Consider the following 18,211-nt stretch of genomic DNA (forward strand, 5'->3'; position numbering starts at 1 on the left):
AACTTTAGACCCATCACCATCTTATTCTCCCGTCTCACAAATATTGGAACAAAGTATCCACAAGAAACTTCTTTAGTACCTCCTTCAACAACAGCTCTTGAAATGTATACATCATGTATTCCTTCTAGTGCTTAGGACTACCACTGCCCTCATATCCTATCTAGACACCGTCAACAAAGCACTTGACAGTGGTATATTTGTATCTCTTTATTCCTAGCCTGTCTAAGGCCTGTGACATTGTATAACACAGCAACCTCTTGAATGAAATGTCTTCCCTTGGCTTATCATTCTGTAATCTATTCTTGCCTATTTGGAAACTACTTGTCTGAGAGACAACACTGTTTTAAGTGGCCCTGCACCCTATCCCCTTTCCTGCTAGTTACCACAAGTGTACCCCTAGGCTTTGTTTTTGGTCACCTGATGTTTAATATATTCAGCAACATTCTCTTTACTTCTTCATGTCTCTCTCGTACAATACACAGAGAGCTGTACTTTCATTTGGACCTCTTGTAGCCCAAACCATCTTCAGTAAATAAAACAAGAAGCCATTAACTTCATTTAAAGCTGTATTCAACATGCTCAATTACTTTTCAGCCCTAACAAAAAGTAAAGTGCTTGTGTTGTTTCCCCAACTCACTTAGCCTTGACAAAAGTAACTTCAAAATCATCTCCCTAAACAACACTAAATTGCTTGGCATGACCATAGGTGACAACATAAAGTTTGACCTACATATTCTAAATGCATTTAAAAAACCCACAAAAAAGTTAGGAATGTTCTGTAAAACAAAAAACATTCCTCATAAGTAATACTAAAGTAACCCTAGCTAATACTTAACTATGATGACCCTCCACTGGACCAATAATCAGGGAGCCTCAATCCTCACCACTGATAACACTGGGGAACATTCACTGAGAGGATGACAAGTACACATGCAGTATTTCCAGATGCAGTTTTCTGCATCAAGTGCAATTTCCCTTAAGAACACAGGAAGACCATACTCAGTCCTGGGTTGGTTTCTCCCTCTTCCTTCAGATCCCCAGTAAGACTCCCCACTGGCACAGCTATAGAGTTCAGATCTCAGCTGAGTGACCAAGCCTAGACTTCCAGCACTCTTTGTCCAACCAGTGCTTCATTTCTCTGCCCAAGTAGCTGACACACACACACACACACACACACACACACACACACACACACACACACACACACACACACACACACACACACACACACACACACACACTCCTTGAGGTTTGATTTGCACACACTCCTGGGAAAGGCTGGCACAGGCTTATTAGCTGTGCCCCCTTCTGCCCAGCCTATCAGGTAGTTATCACCGTCATTAGTCACTCCTTATCACCTACTTTAGGGCCCTTAACAAAGGGTGTCCAGTTTTACTGTGTAATATTAATATTAATACAAATGGTAGTTTGACCAAGAGTAAGGCTCTTAGGAGTGGCCCACACAGTGTCACCAAATAAATATGCAGGTAATCTCAATATCTCTACACAGATCAGCCACAATGAAAGGTTTAAATATATTTAATAATAAATAATAAAATAATGAAACAATATTAAATATATATTCACAGTGACATCAGAGTTCAAAACCATAGGAAATATTTAAAATAACATTGCAGTACAGGCTAACACAAAGAAAAAGATCTAAACTAAACTTCACTATATTCCTGACTGTGTCTAAGAGAATTATACTGTTCCTTAGAAACTTACTTCATTAGAGCAAAGCAGATGTTGTGGATCTGTGGAACCTGTTGTTGTCAAGTCCAAGACATAATGCAGAATGCTCTGTCTCACTAAGAGACTTCTCAAACTAATATCTAAAATATTACTGTTGGGATAGCTTGCAGAAAGACTTTGTTTCTGGTCATCTGACTTCTAGTTCCCAGGCCAAAAACCCCATTGCTAGAATCTGGCAGCATTTAGCATCTACCTGTAAAGATATACAGACAAGAGCTTTTCCTCAGATCTTTTGCAGATGCTGGAAGTCATAAAACAATTGCATTCCTTCATGCTTCGAAAGTAGCAATTAGTTCACTCCAAGGACAATACAGAAAGTTTCCTAGTACAGACATTGTGTCTGTAGCTGCATTGAAAACCTGAGAGATAGCCTCTTTTATTGCATAGCCTATAAAGTAATTTCATTTCAGTTATGTTTCTAAAGTTTTCTGGACTGAAGTTAACCCTCCAGTTTCCTCTTTTGACATATACATTTAAACAGTTACTATAATGCATGTACATTTTTGTTCTCTAATAGTAGGGCATACTATGGTTACATTTCAAACACAGCACTCTACAAATACCCTTTCAACACACACGGCTGTACAAGCAGTTTGATATACACGTGATATACAGTTCCAATACATTTGTAACACAAACGTCGTGTAGAAATCATTTCGATGTTCACCAGTGACATATAATTATTTACAAAATTACAGCTAGCTGTGCTGGCAGTATCTCCTTTCATCACACTTACTACTGACATCACTTCTATAAGGAGCTTCCATCCTGACAAACCTTCATACCTCTTTAAATACTAACTTGAGCAATGTTATAACAAGATTTGGTTTCCAGTCACAGCCACCACTTTGTTACACTTAAAGAACTAAACTAGTTGGAACTACTACATCATCTTACATACACCTAATTAATTACGGCACAAAAAATATTAATAAACAGTCCTTCAGCCTGCCAGTTCGTCAGAATTACATCCCATGTCCCTTAAGATCAAATGATAAACCACCGTTTGTCACACACAAACCAAATAAAATCGGCACAACACTCCCTATACTCTTAATATTGTAACAAAAACCTGGAACATGAAAGTCACTCCCTATAATAATAAGGTAGTCACCCAAAACTTCATTAACCATTCTTAACCAATTCCTGGCTTTGCTCATGCCCCACACCAGACTTGACCCTTCCTGCAATCCATATTTCTCTTTCACCTACCTTTATCTTCTACCAACAGCTTTATCTCTCACTGTACTTTTTTGCAGACCTCCTCTTCCTTCACTTCCTACAGCTGTCTTCTTCTTCTTCTTTTGGCTTTTCGTGGTTAGGGGTCGCCACAGCGGATCAGCTGTCCGCTCATGATTGGCAGTGGAGTTTTACAGTGTCGAGTTGCCAGCCCGGTGCCCAACCTTCCACAGAAGGCACACGCGCACACACACACACGCTCACACACACACACACACACACACACACACACACACAATCATGCATAGGGCCAATTTAGAGTATACAATCCACCTACAGCATGTCTTTGGGATGTGGGAGGAAGTGGAGCACCCGGAGGAAACCCATGTGACCACAGGGAGGACATGCAGACTCCACACAGAAGGCACCCCAGCCGAGGATCAAATCAGAGAACCTCTTGCTGTGAGGCAGCAATGCTAACTGCTGCGCCACCATGGCCACCCACTTCCTACAGCTATAATCATTTCATTTTCTGACCTTCTGTCCTTCTTACCTTACTATCATCTCCTGTTTCGCTTCTGGAAACCATACCCCTTGTTATGCTACCAAAGTACATATCCTTCAAATACTTGTGTATAATTTGTAAATTTCCCTTTTTCTACTAATTTTGTACATATCTTTTCTTATTACATGTATACACATATTCCTTACTTTAGTAAATAATTTTCACTCAATCTCTTTCTCATCTCTGACTCTCTTTAACTTTATTAATAATTATTTTTTTCAACTAACCACTATGTCTCTATCATTTTGAATTAATGATTTTTTCCCCTAAAGCTTACCTTTTCTTCTGTCTCTCTTTTTCTGTCTTTACCTCTTATAATTTAACCATATTAAGCTTAATTATCTCACTAGGTAGTCTTACGCTTTCTTAGGTTACTCTGTATTATATTGTATCATACTTCTGTAAATGACAGTGTTTACAACACTTATTTTATGTTGTACTTGTACAAATGACAATCCATATAAAATGTTTCTTTGTTATAGTCTGCTCTTTTTATTTTTTCTTGTAGTGTGTTACAGCTTTTCTTCCTCTGAAAATGGGTTATTGCCCTGTCGGACTTTCCCAGTAAACAAATGTCAATCAGTAAATCAGTTAGTTCTTAACGTAATGTATTCATGTGTCTGTGAGATTGCGTACATGCATGTATATGTGTGTACTCCTGTGCATATGTATATATGCATTTGTGTCTTATTTCTTTTATTTATTTATTTATTTTACATTTGTTGACTGGGTTTGTCTGACTGGGCTATAAATGCCCATTTTTCAGAGGAGGCCCGAGGAGAAAAGCTCCAATAGAAAATAGAAATTTTACATACTGAATACATATACAAATACATTCATCAGTACCACAGAGTACTGCATTACAGTGCCACACATTACATTCATCAGTACCACACATTATTGCATTACAGTGTCATACATTAAACTGTGGCAAGTGAAATACATAGAAATACATTCATCAGAGGGATACATTCATAAATACATATTATATACATAATAGTGCAACAGTTATATAGCTGAAATATTTTACTAGTTATATTTGTACAGTGATGTACCAAGAGGAGAAGATAAAGTAGTAAGTTTGTTTATTGAAGGGAAGGAAGAGAGAAGAGAAGTATAAGGTTATAGGGGAGTGCTTACGGGGGATAATTACATTGGCAAGTTCAGTTTTCATGAAGGTATTTTTTGTAGCGGTTTTGAATTGATTGGGATGTTCAAGGGATCTTATATCTAGTGGTAGGCTATTCCAGGCCTTGGAAGGGTTAAAGCTATATACTAGGTGACCCATTTTGGTCCTTGGTTTGTAGATTTTTAGTAGGCCTTGTTCAGAACTGCGGAGTAATCTAGTGAGTAGGCAATAGGAGATTAGAGATGAGATAGTTGGACAGAAAGATGGTTTGTAGAGAATGGAATTAATAATCTGAAACTGATTATACTGAAGCAGGTTAGGTAATTCTAGCCAATTTAGTTCTTGTAGTCAGAGACAGTGATGAGACTTGTAAGAATTTTGGGCAGCAAATCTGGCAATCCTGTTATAAGTGGTTTCTAACTTGTTTAGTAGTCCAGTGTTGAGGCTGGTGAGAATTTGGGAGCTATAAAGTAAAGTGGGTAAAAGGTAGGCATTTGAAAGGGTTAGTTTTGCTGTTTTGGTAAGATATTTTTGTTTCTATAGAGGAGACCTAGCTTGAGATGTGTTTTTCGGATACAATTATTAACGCATAAATCAAAGGTTAGTCTATCATCAATAGTAACACCAAAGAGTTTTGTACTGGTGTCCACCTGTATTTGAGTATTATTTTGTGACAGTATGGAGAAGGAAGACTTTATGTGGTTAAGGTTTTTAGGGAGAAAGAGTAATAATTTGGTTTTCTTTCGATTAAGGATAAGTTGGTTTTCAGATAGCCAGTTTTCTACAGAGTTAAAAGAGGACTATGTGTCTAATTTTAGTTGAGTTGGTGATTCAGCAATAGTGATAAGTGTAGAATCATCTGCGTATTGTATCAGTGAGGATCCAGGACAGGAAGAGTAGAGAAGGTTGGTAAAGATGTTAAAAAGAAGTGGCCCAAGGATGGAACCTTGTGGAACACCCTTTTTAACAGGAAGAAGAGGGGAGAAAGATGAGAGCCATTTGACTGATTGGAGTCTATCAGAGAGATAGCTGTTAAACCAAGTTATGATGGATGGAGGGAAGTGTAAGCTTGCTAGTTTAAGGAGAAGAAGTTTATGAGAGGCTGTATCAAAAGCTATAGAGAGGTCAATAAAGAGACAGGAAATACATTTGCTAATGTCTCTAGCTAGTGATACAGAGTTTAGGAAAGACAGGAGAGCTGTAGTAGTGCTGTGCATGGGACGGAAGCCGTGCTGGGTAGGTGTGAGTAGATTTTCTTGCAGAAGGTAGTGTAAGCCTTGATTATGTATACATTTTTCCAGAATTTTGGAGAGAAGTGAGAGTATGGCTATGGGTCTAAAATTAGTTATACCTGTGGAGTGTCCTCCTTTGTGTATTGGAAGGGTGTAAAATTGCTTCCAGATGGAAGGGACTGTGGATTCCGTAATAGAGCGGTTTATTAGAATAGAAACTGGGAAAGCAAGAACATCAACAGCAACCTGAAGGAATGCGGAGGGAATGTTGTCTACAGATGTGGAGCAAGGTTTTAATTTAGATAGTAGAGTTTTAATTTAGTGGAGACAGGTTTGAGGGAGAAGGTAGTGGTAATATTAATAGTGATGGAAGAGTTTGAGCTATTAGGTCTATTATTGTTGGTGGGAAGGTTTGTGTCTGGATTTAGCAATTTGGATATTGAGTCTATAAAGTAGTTGTTTGTATTAATGTGTTTATTTTTTATTTTATTTAATATTTGTTTACTGGGAAAGTCTGACTTGAACAAAGCCAATTTTCAGCAGAGGCCCAGGGAGAATTGCTCCAGATGCATGTTTTTGTAATGTGGGAGGAAACCGGAGTACCCAGAGAAAACCCACACGAACACAGGGAGGACATGCAGACTCTGCATAGAAATGTATTTGTTCATGTGTCTGTGACTGTATCTGTGTGCAAGTGTATATGTGTATGCCTGTACATATGTATATGTATGTGGTGTACACCTGGATATGAGTGCAGGTATATATGTTTGCTTGTGTCTGTGCTTATTTTTTTATTTGACATTTGTTAACCGGGCTGGTTCTTCTAAGCTAGAAGGCCATTTTCAGTGGAGACACGAGAAGAAAAGCTCCAGGAAATTGCATGCAAGAAGTTAACAGAACATAGAAAAATGTTATTAAGTTATACAGTATAGTAAAAACAAAAAATAAAACATTGAATAGTATGTACAAAATGTTAAGCAAAATACAGTTACAATAAACACATTAGAATGAGATAAATTCTGCAGAAATCTGTCAATTTCAAATATGCATAATATGTATTTTCATATGAGGCATGGAATGTAAAATGTACAAGCAGATTGGAGTCAATGTGCTATAAGAGTGTGAGTAACTACCAAAACAGATGGACTACCTACATAATTACATTATGTTTAGTTGTTGTGGATACATAGTTGTCACACTACAACATGAGTATAGCTACATAAAATTGTGAGAAAGGGAGATGCATAAGAAAAGTAGCTGTTCGTAGTAGTAGTTATTAGAGAGGAAGAGGAGTAAGTTACAAGAAGAGGGAAAAGTTCGGAGAGATGGGAAAGTTCAAGTAGGCTCCTGGCAAGGACAGATCCATGAGCTTAAGAGGAAAAGTTTTAGTTGCTTATTAAATTGATTTGCATTTGGGATGTTTCTAATAGAGTTAGGATGTTTGTTCCAAGCTAAAACACACTGTAACTGTAAAGTAGTTTTCCAATGTTTTTGTTGGGTTTATGTATGTCAAGGAGTTGCTGGCCAAAGCTTCTGAGAGATCTAGTTGGGGTGTAGAAGGAAATGAGGGAGGAGAGGGAGGGACAGGCAGTAGATTTGTGTAAGATGGAGTGTGCAATTTGTAGTTGTGAGACAAGTTGATCGGGGAATTCAGGCCATTGTAGTTTTTTTAATGCAGTGCAGTGGTGTGTCTTATAAGGTTGGTTTATTGAGAATCTGGTGATTTTATTATGTTTGTTCGAGCTGGGTGATTAATGTGGATTGTAAGTTTGTGTGGATGGGAGTGGCATAGGTAAGGCGTGGCAGGAGGAAAGCCCTAGCTAGGGATAGTTTGGCATTTGGTGTAAGGGATTTGTTGTTCTGATACAGTAGTCTCAGTTTTTGATGTGTCTTTTTGATACACTGATGAATATGCTGATCATATTTTAGCTGGTCGTCTATTATGATACCCAGAAGTTTAGTATGTGGATCAACTTTGATAATTGTGTTGTTTAGAGAAGAAATGGAAAAGGTGGAGTTGTGGTGTGAGAGTGATCTTGGTAGAAAGATTAAGAGTTTAGTTTTTATAGGGTGTAGGATAAGCTGGTTTTCATTAAGCCATTTTTCTACGGTGATGAATGTGTTTTGTGTAAGTGACTGGAGATATGACATTGAATAGAAGGGGGCCTTGGATTGAATCCTGGGGGACCCCTGTTTTTACAGGCAAGAAGGGGAGCAGGAAGTGAGCCATTGGGAATGTTGTAGTCTGTTAGCAAGGCAGCTGGAGAACACGCAGAGTGGGGAAGGGGAAGTTAAGATCAGTTAGTTTTGTTAGTAGTTTAGAGTGAGACACCGTATCAAATGCTTTAGATAAGTCAAAAAAGAAACAGGACACTAGTTGATTATTATCTTTGGTGTCAGCTACTGTGTGTGTAAAAGATAAGAGGGCAGCAGCAGTACTGTGATTTGGCCTAAAGCCGCGTTGGGTAGGGGTTAAGAGGTTTCTGTGGATTAGGTATTTAAGCAGTTGAGAGTGGATGTACTTTGCTCTATGCTTATGGATATTTATGTATGTATTTGCATCTCTTTGCGTATTTTTACATGCATGTATCCATACATTAATGCCTACATGTTTGTATGTGTGGTCATCCATGTTGCTGCTAGAACTGCAGGACTTAGGTCATATCTAAACGTGATTATGTATGACTCATACACTGCCTTGATAAGTCAGATAAATAAATGTGTAAATAAAATTACTATGACTTTGATACTGGATAATGAATCAATGTTTACCTGGGGATAGTAAAAAAAGAATATATTATTATGAAATTAAATATTTGTGTCACCTACTAAAATTTCTTATGCCTTATTGTTGTTGTTATTACTTTTCAGCCCTCCTCTAAGCTTGTGTTGGCATATGTCTTCAGAATGTGTTGCACTTTCAAATCAATGCAGCTCCCTGGTGAACATCAGCACACCTCACTACAGCCTAGACTACCAGTTTAATGCAACAGGACGGAAATGTCTCAGCCTGTCGGTGTGGAACAGAGTGAGCATGCTCCAAGCATACCATGCTATTACTGTCACACACAACAGTGAGTCTCTCTTACTTGGTTTATACAAGCTCATACAACCTTTTGTTATTAATTCTTAGCTGTTTGATGTGGAGGCTAACTGTTTCTGATATGTTCTCAGCAGCTCCTGTCATATGTGGAATATTTAAGTTATATTTATTTATTTGTAACGGGCAAGGACGCATTGGGAACAATTGGAAATATGTCAGCTAACTGAATTTACTTCCAGTGACTACAGTAGTAGTCATTGAGCTCACCAGAGTCATTTTACCAAGGGTGATGCTACAGTGATAGAAATGTCTTATTTTCACAAGGTGCACCTTGTTCTGATTTGGAAGATACAGGGGGAGCAGCTCCTCCCCACATAAAGGTCATGGAAGGTCGAAAGCTCAGGTTTGGAAGGTACAGGGGAGCAGCCCCCCCCCCCCCACACACACACACGCACATAGGTCATAGGAGTTAGAAAGCTCTACCCTTCATGCAGAGTGCATGTTTATAATCTTCAGTAAATGCCATTTCATACATTTAGTTTTGTAAGACGCATGCATTGACTCAGGTGGATTTGTTTTGTTATAGAGAATGTCACTGTTTCCTTCAAATTGTTCCAATTGTTTTTGATATGTCCTTTGGGAGTTTCTGCTGCAGCCATAAAGTGAGCATGTAGATTTTGACTTTACTGAAATGTAAGTGCAGTCTGAACACATTGTGTTCAACAGCAGAATGCTCAAAACAGAGCATATGAATGGATTTTCTATGCTTTGGTATTTACCCTTTTACATGGCAGTGTGACCCTGAAGTTAGTATACTTAAGTATGAAGATGGGTGTGAAGTTGACAACATGGAGTGCAAGGTGCTTACAACTCTGCAGAAGCACATTATGTTTTATTTTCATAGTTTCATAGGAGTTGACTAGGCTAACAGCCCTAGAGCCCTTACTAGCCTAGTCATATTTATCCTGAATTACCCCAGTTGTCAGTGGTTAGGTGAGTGAAGTTTGCAGAGGTAAGGGTCTGTGGTAGTTAATACCAACTTCCTCCAGGAGGGACATGGGCACCACCTCAGGAGTAAATTTGCGGTCACCCATTTATTGATCTAGGTTGCGTTTGAAGAGGATCAGGGAGGTGCTCTGTCTTATGTGAATTGGAAGCTTTTTCCAGAGAAGTGGCAGTTTCTGGGAGATGTATCTATCTCTCCATCATGGCCTGTTTATGTCAGAGGCTGGGTTAAGATCTCTGGAATGAGTGACCCGTCTGCAGTTTGATTTACAAATTTGTAGGATTTGCGTCAGAGCCAGGTCAGAGACTGCCCTGTAAGCCAAGCACAGGTCATCCCTTAGCAACCTGATGGAGACAGAATACAGTGATGTGGCTTTCAGTCTTTCCACATAAAACTTGTTTTGTGTACCCTCTAATTTCTTGGTGAGAAACCTCCGTGGTATCTCCAGTTGTAAGTGTCTGGTGAGTTACATGCAAAAGGGAGCATTGTACTCAATTATTGGTTTGATCAGGGTTGAGTATAATGGAATTATAACATCCTTAGATCTAGATATGATGCCTTTACTTATAAGATGTGCCACATAGAAGGATTTCCTTACTACTGTGGATATGTGATGCTCAAAGTTCAGATTGCTATCAACATGAGTACCCAGATCACGTGCCACTGGGTCTACACTTAGAGGGTGCTGTGTATAATGTAATTAGTAGGGATGTCAGCTTTCCCAAAGGGAATAATAATTTTTGCATTTAGCTTTAATCTGTGTCTTTGGCACAAATCATTTGTCTGTGTTAACCCTGTCTGCAGTATATTACCATCGTTGGGGGACTCAATTGTCCCTAATTTGTAATCGGCAACAAACTTTTTCAGCCACAGGCCATCCAAGTTTGCCTGGACTTCTGAGAAATAAATTCCAAACAGTAAAGGGCCAGCACAGAACCTTGTGGTAAACTGGTGAATGGTCTTTTGCTAGAGCTGAAGTCACCCACTTAGACAGTATGTGTCCCTTCGGTGAGACACTTGGCTACTCATCTGATAATTAGGGGTTAATTCCCAATTTTTCTATAATACCCGAGTGGGGGATTGTATCAAATACCTTGGCTAGGTTAAGGTAGGTGGTATGCACTCTCTTTCCCTTGTCGAAGGCCATGGTGAGTTTCTCAAAGAAGCCAACCGTGTTTAACAGGCATGATCTGCCTTTAACAAATCCGAACTGGGTTGGGTCCAGAGTTTGGAGATTACCTATGTCCTTGTTAATAAGGTTCATAATGATTCTTTCCATGGCCTTGCAGATGTGGCTAGTCAGGCTTATGGGCTTATAATTCCTAAGGTCGGTTGATGGTCTCCCCTTTGTGCAGTGGGATTACTGTTGCTGTCCTCCATTCCACCGGAACATAGCAAGTTCACAGGCTGTAGTTAAACAAGGAGCCACTTTGGTTTGCTAGGTCATGTTTTAAAGTGTTTAAAAAGCAACCTGGGATGTTGTCTGGTCTCATTGATGCTGTGTTTTTGGCCTTGGAGAGCACCAAGATGACATGCTCGCTTGAGATAATAGGCTGAGGAATGATGGCAAGTATACTTTGTGGGATGACTGAAGGGGACAGGGAGGAGAAGTTTGTTCCAAATCTGTCAGCTAGCAGGCTGGCTATTACCTCTGATTGAGTATGGGTGGTGCCATCCACAATCGGTTCAGCGCATAGCTGAGTATTCCTTTTTAGATTTTGGATGTAGTTAAAGAATACCTTGTGATTATCCTTAGCTAGGTAGGCTATTTTTGCTTTGTAATTAGCTCTAGGGGACTTAACAAGATCTCAGATTTGTTTGTTTAAGCTAGAGAGGAATTTCTTCCTCTGCTAAATCAGTTCCCCCTTGTTCTTGGACATTAGTTTCTTTCTCTTGATGTATAACCTATTTATACTAGGGGTGCACCAGGGTGGCTTGTCATTTTCAGCAAAACCTGGCTTTCATCTAGTCAGGTACAGCCATTTCTGTACAACTGCCTATGTGGTTATACAGGGGATTGGTGTACACCTTTGCAAAGGAGCCCATGTTATCTGCATTTGAGGCATCTTTAAAACTTCTTACACCATCTTTTAGTAGGAGGTAATTCTTCCTTGAAAAATTCTGAAATGTTTTTGAAAATGATGGGGTGTCTGGTCTTAGAATTACGGTGAATAAGACTGATTTATGGTCCAATCTTACCAAGGACGATATCACACGGGGGGGGGGGGGGGTGCAGTGCTCTCCTATGTTAGTGAGTATTGTGTCTAAGACATTTCAGCCTCCCAGCCTCTTGTGGGTGTGCTGACTAGCTGTTCCACAGCATATGCAATGACAAAGTCCAAGAACCTCTGAGCCAGCATATTTGTGGTCGTGTGTGTTTCACAGTCAATGGTGGGATAATTAAAATCACCCATGAGTAAGGTATTGGGCTGTATGGCAAGTGACTCCGGTAAGTACAGGTATGTCATATACTTTTCCTATTTTATGATGGGGGACTTATAGCTAACTATGATGTGGTAGGGGGTTTGCCTATAGTTAATTGGACATGGAGTAGATAAAGAGAGTCATACTGTTTGACCAATCTCGAGGTGTACTTATCCTTAATGAAGCTGGATACACCTCCTTCTTTATATTCTTTCACGCTGAATGTGTGGTCTGAATGTATGGAAGGCATTGCAGCCCTGCATGGTCAAGGTGCTGTCCACTACTTTGAACCATGTCTCCATGGCTACACAGATGTCAGCATCTTCCAAAGTGAGGAGTGCTTCCAGGGAATGCAGTTTCTTGTTTAGACTCCTAGCATTAAGCAGAAGTACCTTGAGTTTATCTGGAGAAGATGTTATTATGTTCGGAGGTTGATTATTTTGACACTGCCTAAAAAAGGCATGGTAGGGGTGCCTAATGCCTTTGCCAGTATCTGAAAGCCTAGAAGAGACAGGTGTAGACCATCTGTGGCAAAGCAGCATGGCCTGTTGACCATGTCTTCCCAGACTGACAGATATTGGATTCCCTTGGACTGACACCAGAAACTAAGCCAGTTGTTAAAGTCAGTCATTTTCTTTTTGGTATTGTGGCATCATCCTTGGATAAGGTAGACTGCTGCTTAAGGCTAGGCTTATACCTGCCTTTAGACACATAATCTGAGAGATCAGTCATGTCTGTCTTCATATAGTCCACTGATGTACTTATCAAGTTATTCACCCTGACATGGACTATGATGGAGTCATACTGGTACTTGTGGTTGAACAACTTGAGCGATTTGTCAGATCCTGGCACCTGACAGGCAGCTACCTGCTCCTTACCCAGCCTGGTGAGAGGAACATCTGTGTTTCTCACAATGGAGTTACCTATGACCAGCATATTAGGTTTTGTGGAATTATGCTTTATGGACTTATTTGTTGAGACACTGTTGTGTGAGTTATTAAATGTTTTGGTTGTTTTTTGCATTGTTATGTGTGTAAGTGGTTTCCATTTGTGAATCCTCTGATCATTTGGTCAGTTACTAGTGAGTACCTCCGCATATGTGGGTTTATGTGTCATGACCTTATTTAGTTTGGGAAGTGGGGGTGTGCTGACAACCTGTTTGGCATTCGATTTGTCCTTATGTGAGAGTGTTGCCTCCAATTTCATAATGTAAGTACATCTTTCACATAAAAAATTTGTTTCAGGAGTAAGTGGTTGACAGTATACATGCGACAATTGCTACATTGCCTCAGGATGTCCATGTCTATCAGGCTGGTCAGAGAGATGATAAGAAACTGCCCATCCATGATAGCAGGCTTTTTCTGTATGTTTTATTAAGGAAGGGAATGGATTAATTTGACAGGACTGTGCTGGTAGCACTGAGACTACAAGAGGGACCTGTAATTTGTGCAGGCTAAGGTTAATCAATAAGGCAGTGCTGCTCAGTGCACAACCCAGTTCCTCCTAGAGTAGCTGAAAGGCTTGGAAGGGTTTCAGTGACAGCTGTTTATGGAAAACTGAGCTTCTAGACTTTTGAGTCTATGCAGGGCACTGCTAACTGCCACCAGACGAAGAGCAGCACCACGCAAACATGAGTCTTAAATACAAGCAAAGAGAAACAAGTTTTAAGCTGACTACCAATCAGGAAAGCACACAATAATCCTCACAGCAGCAATCCCCAACTCAGACAGGTCAGACAGGTTAGATTAGCACACATCTGCCACACATGGGTGCAGAAAAACACCTTTTTAATGCAGAATAGCTGGTTTGGACCCCATGTGTAACAAAAGCACATATATTACCTACAACAGCCCTACAACTAACATACAGTGTAATACAGGACAATTAACTACAGTGCAGTTTTTTTAAACTGTTAAAATACAGTCATGGTGTGTAAGAGAAGTGCAAAAAAATACTTAGAGCCCTTTGTGTGCTTCCCAGCTCAGATAGCTCAGGTAAACACCTACTGCCATTAGATGAATAATCCCAGTCCTCCTAATGTAAAAGTACAGTAAAGGAGTGACTGTAGTGAAATGGTACCACAAATAAACTTAAATATATGGATACAGCAGTGTACTTTAAACAGCTTGTAAAAGTATGATTATTCAGTAAAGATACTTCACTTTGTATAAATATGCCAAGAGGTGCTCAATTGTGTAGAATTTATAGAAGCACTAAAAACAAGGTAAGCTGATTAATAAGCCCTCCAGCCAATAAAATTACTTGCAGAAAGCTTGGGTATTTCCCCGTCCTACACAGACCAGTCTACCTCCCAGTGCACTAGATAGGTTCATAGGTTGGTACTGAGCTATCTGCCTGAAGGTATATATTAGCCCAGCCACGTTGTGCGGTATTCACTGCTCCTTTTGTAGTTCCCTAGACCCTTTTACTAGCAGCTAGTACCCTTGGCCCCTATCCAGTAGTGCTGTTGGTGTGATCCCCGGTGTGAACTTTCTGTTACCCATCCACTCATCAAGGTTCGTCTTGAAGAGTGATAGTGAGGGGCTCTGTCTTATGTAGATCGGGACCCTGTTCCATAGTAAGGGAAGTCTCTGCGAAGGGAGTCTGTCCCTCCAGCATGTTCTATTCATTGTTGTGTTGAGGTTTATATCCCTAGAGCGTGTAGCTCGAGTAGATTTGGTTTTGCTAAGATGGAGCATGTTCAACAATTCTGGGTTGGACATGGCTCTGTACGTTAGACAGAGATCGCCTCTGAGAAAGCGGTGTGCAACAGAGAACAGTCTTAGCTTTTTCAGTCGTGTTGCATAGGGCAACTGTTTGAGGCCAGTAATTCTCTTGGTTAGGTACCTCTGTGGTCTCTCCAGCTGCTGGAGATGTCTAGCCAGGTACATTCCAATTGGTGCATTGTACTCAATAATGGGTCTGATGAGGGAAGAGTAGAGGGGCACCATTACATCCTTAGATCTTGATGCGAACCCTTTCATGATCAGATGGGTCACATAGAAGGATTTTCTAACCACTTTGGCAACATGGTTATCAAAGGAAAGCTGGCTATCTACTTGGGTCCCTAGATCCCTTATTTCTTGTTCAGATTTCAGGGGATTACCTCCTATGTTGTAGTTTGCGGGTACTCTGTTTTGTTTCCAAAGGGGATTACTACGCATTTTTTTGCATTTAGCTTGAGACTATGGCTTTGACACCATGCATCAGTCTCATATAGGCCCTTCTGGAGGATCTCCGTGCCGGCCAGAGACTCTATTATAACACTCAGTTTGCAGTCGTCCGCAAACTTAGTCAGCCACAGCCCTTTCGTGCTTGCCTGTACTTCTGAGAAGTATATGCCAAACAGGAGGGGCCCCAGGACAGAGCCCTGAGGCACACCACTCATTACTGGTCTGGATTTGGATATAGATCCCGCTACTCTTACTTTATGGGATCTGTCTGAGAGCCAGTTTGCGATCCATCTTGTGACGTAAGGGTTTATGCCCAGGCTGGTGAGCTTATCAATAATACCCGAATGGGGAATGGTGTCAAATGCTTTAGCAAGGTCAAGGTAAGCTGTGTGTACCTCCTTTACCTTATCTGTAGCCTGAATAACTGTCTCAAAGAAATCCACCAGGTTCAGAAGGCATGATCTGCCCTTGACGAAGCCGAACTGTGTGGGGTCCAGCGACTGGAGGTTCCCAATCTCTCCATTTATGAGTTCCATAATGATTCGCTCCATAGCCTTACAGATCAGACTGGTCAGGCTTATTGGTCGGTAGTTCCCAGGGTCAGTTGTGGCCCCACCCTTGTGTAGCGGGATCACCGTTGCCGTGCGCCATTCTCTGGGCACATATCCTGTGGAGAGGCTGAGACTGAACAGGGTATTAAGATGCGGGGTTAATTCCTTTTGGAGCTCGCGTATGACACAGCCTGGGACACCATCTGGTCCCATGGAGGCAGTGTTTTTAGCTTTAGATAGAGCCTTGTTAACCAATGTATCAGTAATAGTTGGACTTACACAATCCCCTGGAATGGTAATAGGCCCTGTAGGTGGTGAGGGGGGGGGGGGGAGAAATTTGCACTGAACCTGTCAGCCAAGATGTTGGCAGAAGGGTCAGTGTATTTTGTTCCATTTTGTACTAGCTCAGAACAGACCTGAACATTGCCATTTAGGTTTTTGATGTAGCCATAGAAGGCCTTATGGTTATCCTTGGCATCCTTGGCAACTTTCTTTTCAAAATTAGCTTTAGTTGACTTGATGAGGGCCCTCAATTTCTTACTAATGCTGATCAGGGATAATTTTTCTACTTGAGATTTGGCCTTTTTTTGTATAAGTCTCCTCCTTTTATTGTAAAGTTTGCTTATGGCCGGGGTCCACCAGACTGGTTTCTTCTTGCTTGAGGAAGGAGTCTTGGTTTTATTTGGGATAGCACGGTCCATGCAATCCTGAAGATGCATATAGAGTGCCTTGGTGTAGGATTCCGCATCCTGGATATCATTATCCTTCTGCAAGGGAATAGTGAAGCTTTCCACTTCGGATGCAAGTAGTACGAAGTTTGCTTTGGAAAGGTTTTTGACTATGTTTTTTTTTGACTGGGGGAGGTGGAGGGGTGAGGATGTCTTATCAGTTTGTGGTCGGATCTGACCAAGGAGGGAGTGATAACGGGTGTGGTACAATGGGCGCCTATATTTCTGATGATTAAATCCAATATGTTGTCCCCTCCAGTGGGGGAACATACTAGTTGTTCAAGGGCATTTGAATTTATAAATTCTGTGAATCGCTGAGCATAGGAGTTGTAACATTGGTAGTTCACCCAGTCTATACCAGGGTAGTTGAAATCACCCAAGATTATGGTGTTGGGTAGGACCTTTATATTTTCCAATGTCTCAAGGAATGCAGAGTGAGCATCTTGGGACATGGTGGGCGATCTATAACCGGCTACGACATGAAATGTGGTTTTGCCTGCTGATAGTTGCACAAGGATGATCTCTGGGGCATCATGCTGCGCTACTAACCTGGAGATATGGGTATCCTTGATGAATATGGATACACCTCCTCCCTTTGTACTGCGATCCGGTAACTGAGGCCGGAAGGTATGATATGAATTGTAACCTGGCAGTGCTGGGGTGCTCTCTTGAGCCTTGAACCAGGTTTCTGTCACTGCACAATCATTGATTTTCTCCATGCTGAGGAGAGCCTTGAGTGTGTGCATTTTGAGGTTGAGACTTCTGGCATTGAGTAGCATTACCCTTAGTTTTTGGTTACCTGTGCTGGTTACAGTGGTTGGAAAATCCACTGACCTTTTGATGTAAAAACAAGTGCTTGCTAAAGTATAAAAATGCACTACTTTATCCAGCAACTATCTAAATAATGAATTCAGAGCAAGTAAATCATTAGAACAGACAATGAGAAGCAAAATGGACTTTTTCAATATAAGCATAAGGAAAGGCAAATAAATAATTCAAGATATCAACAGCAGTGTGTAGAAAGGGAGGAGCTTATTAAACTCAATTTACTAGGGGTAGACAGCTTAAAATCACTGGGTTTAAAAAGCAGATCAGTGAAGGAGAGGGTGGGTTGGAAAATCTACCAGGGAATCACCAGCAGTGCTTTTAGATTAGGAAGGCTTGAAATCTTTTCATAAAAAAAGACAAAGGCACAGAAATTCACTGTGTATTTAAGTATCACTTAGAAAATGATTTAGCCAATGAAAAAGACACGTGAAATGTGCAGCCTAGACAATTTAAGCATCTATCTCTCACATAGAATAAAACACTAGGCCAAGCAGATTTCTTAAAACAGAAAACAAAATGGAGCAAGTAAAACCATCGTCTGCTCAGCCCAGTCCCTACCCAAACTGCAAAAAGTCACACAGGAAGCCTTTTCCTCTGT

General features: G+C 40.6%; 1 protein-coding gene across 1 annotated transcript in view; it reads left to right on the forward strand.

Moving 5' to 3' along the window:
- TMEM130 (transmembrane protein 130) overlaps nt 1–18,211 on the forward strand; it is a 528,437-nt gene that overhangs the window by 375,860 nt on the left and 134,366 nt on the right. The window contains exon 6 of the mRNA XM_044089698.1: nt 8,732–8,934. Coding sequence (XP_043945633.1) covers nt 8,732–8,934 — 203 coding nt within the window. The remainder of the gene's footprint in view (nt 1–8,731; nt 8,935–18,211) is intronic.

This window comes from Protopterus annectens, chromosome 12.part0 (assembly GCF_019279795.1).
Source record: "Protopterus annectens isolate FY-2018-M chromosome 12.part0, PAN1.0, whole genome shotgun sequence".
In the NCBI taxonomy this organism is placed as follows: Eukaryota; Metazoa; Chordata; order Ceratodontiformes; family Protopteridae; genus Protopterus; species Protopterus annectens.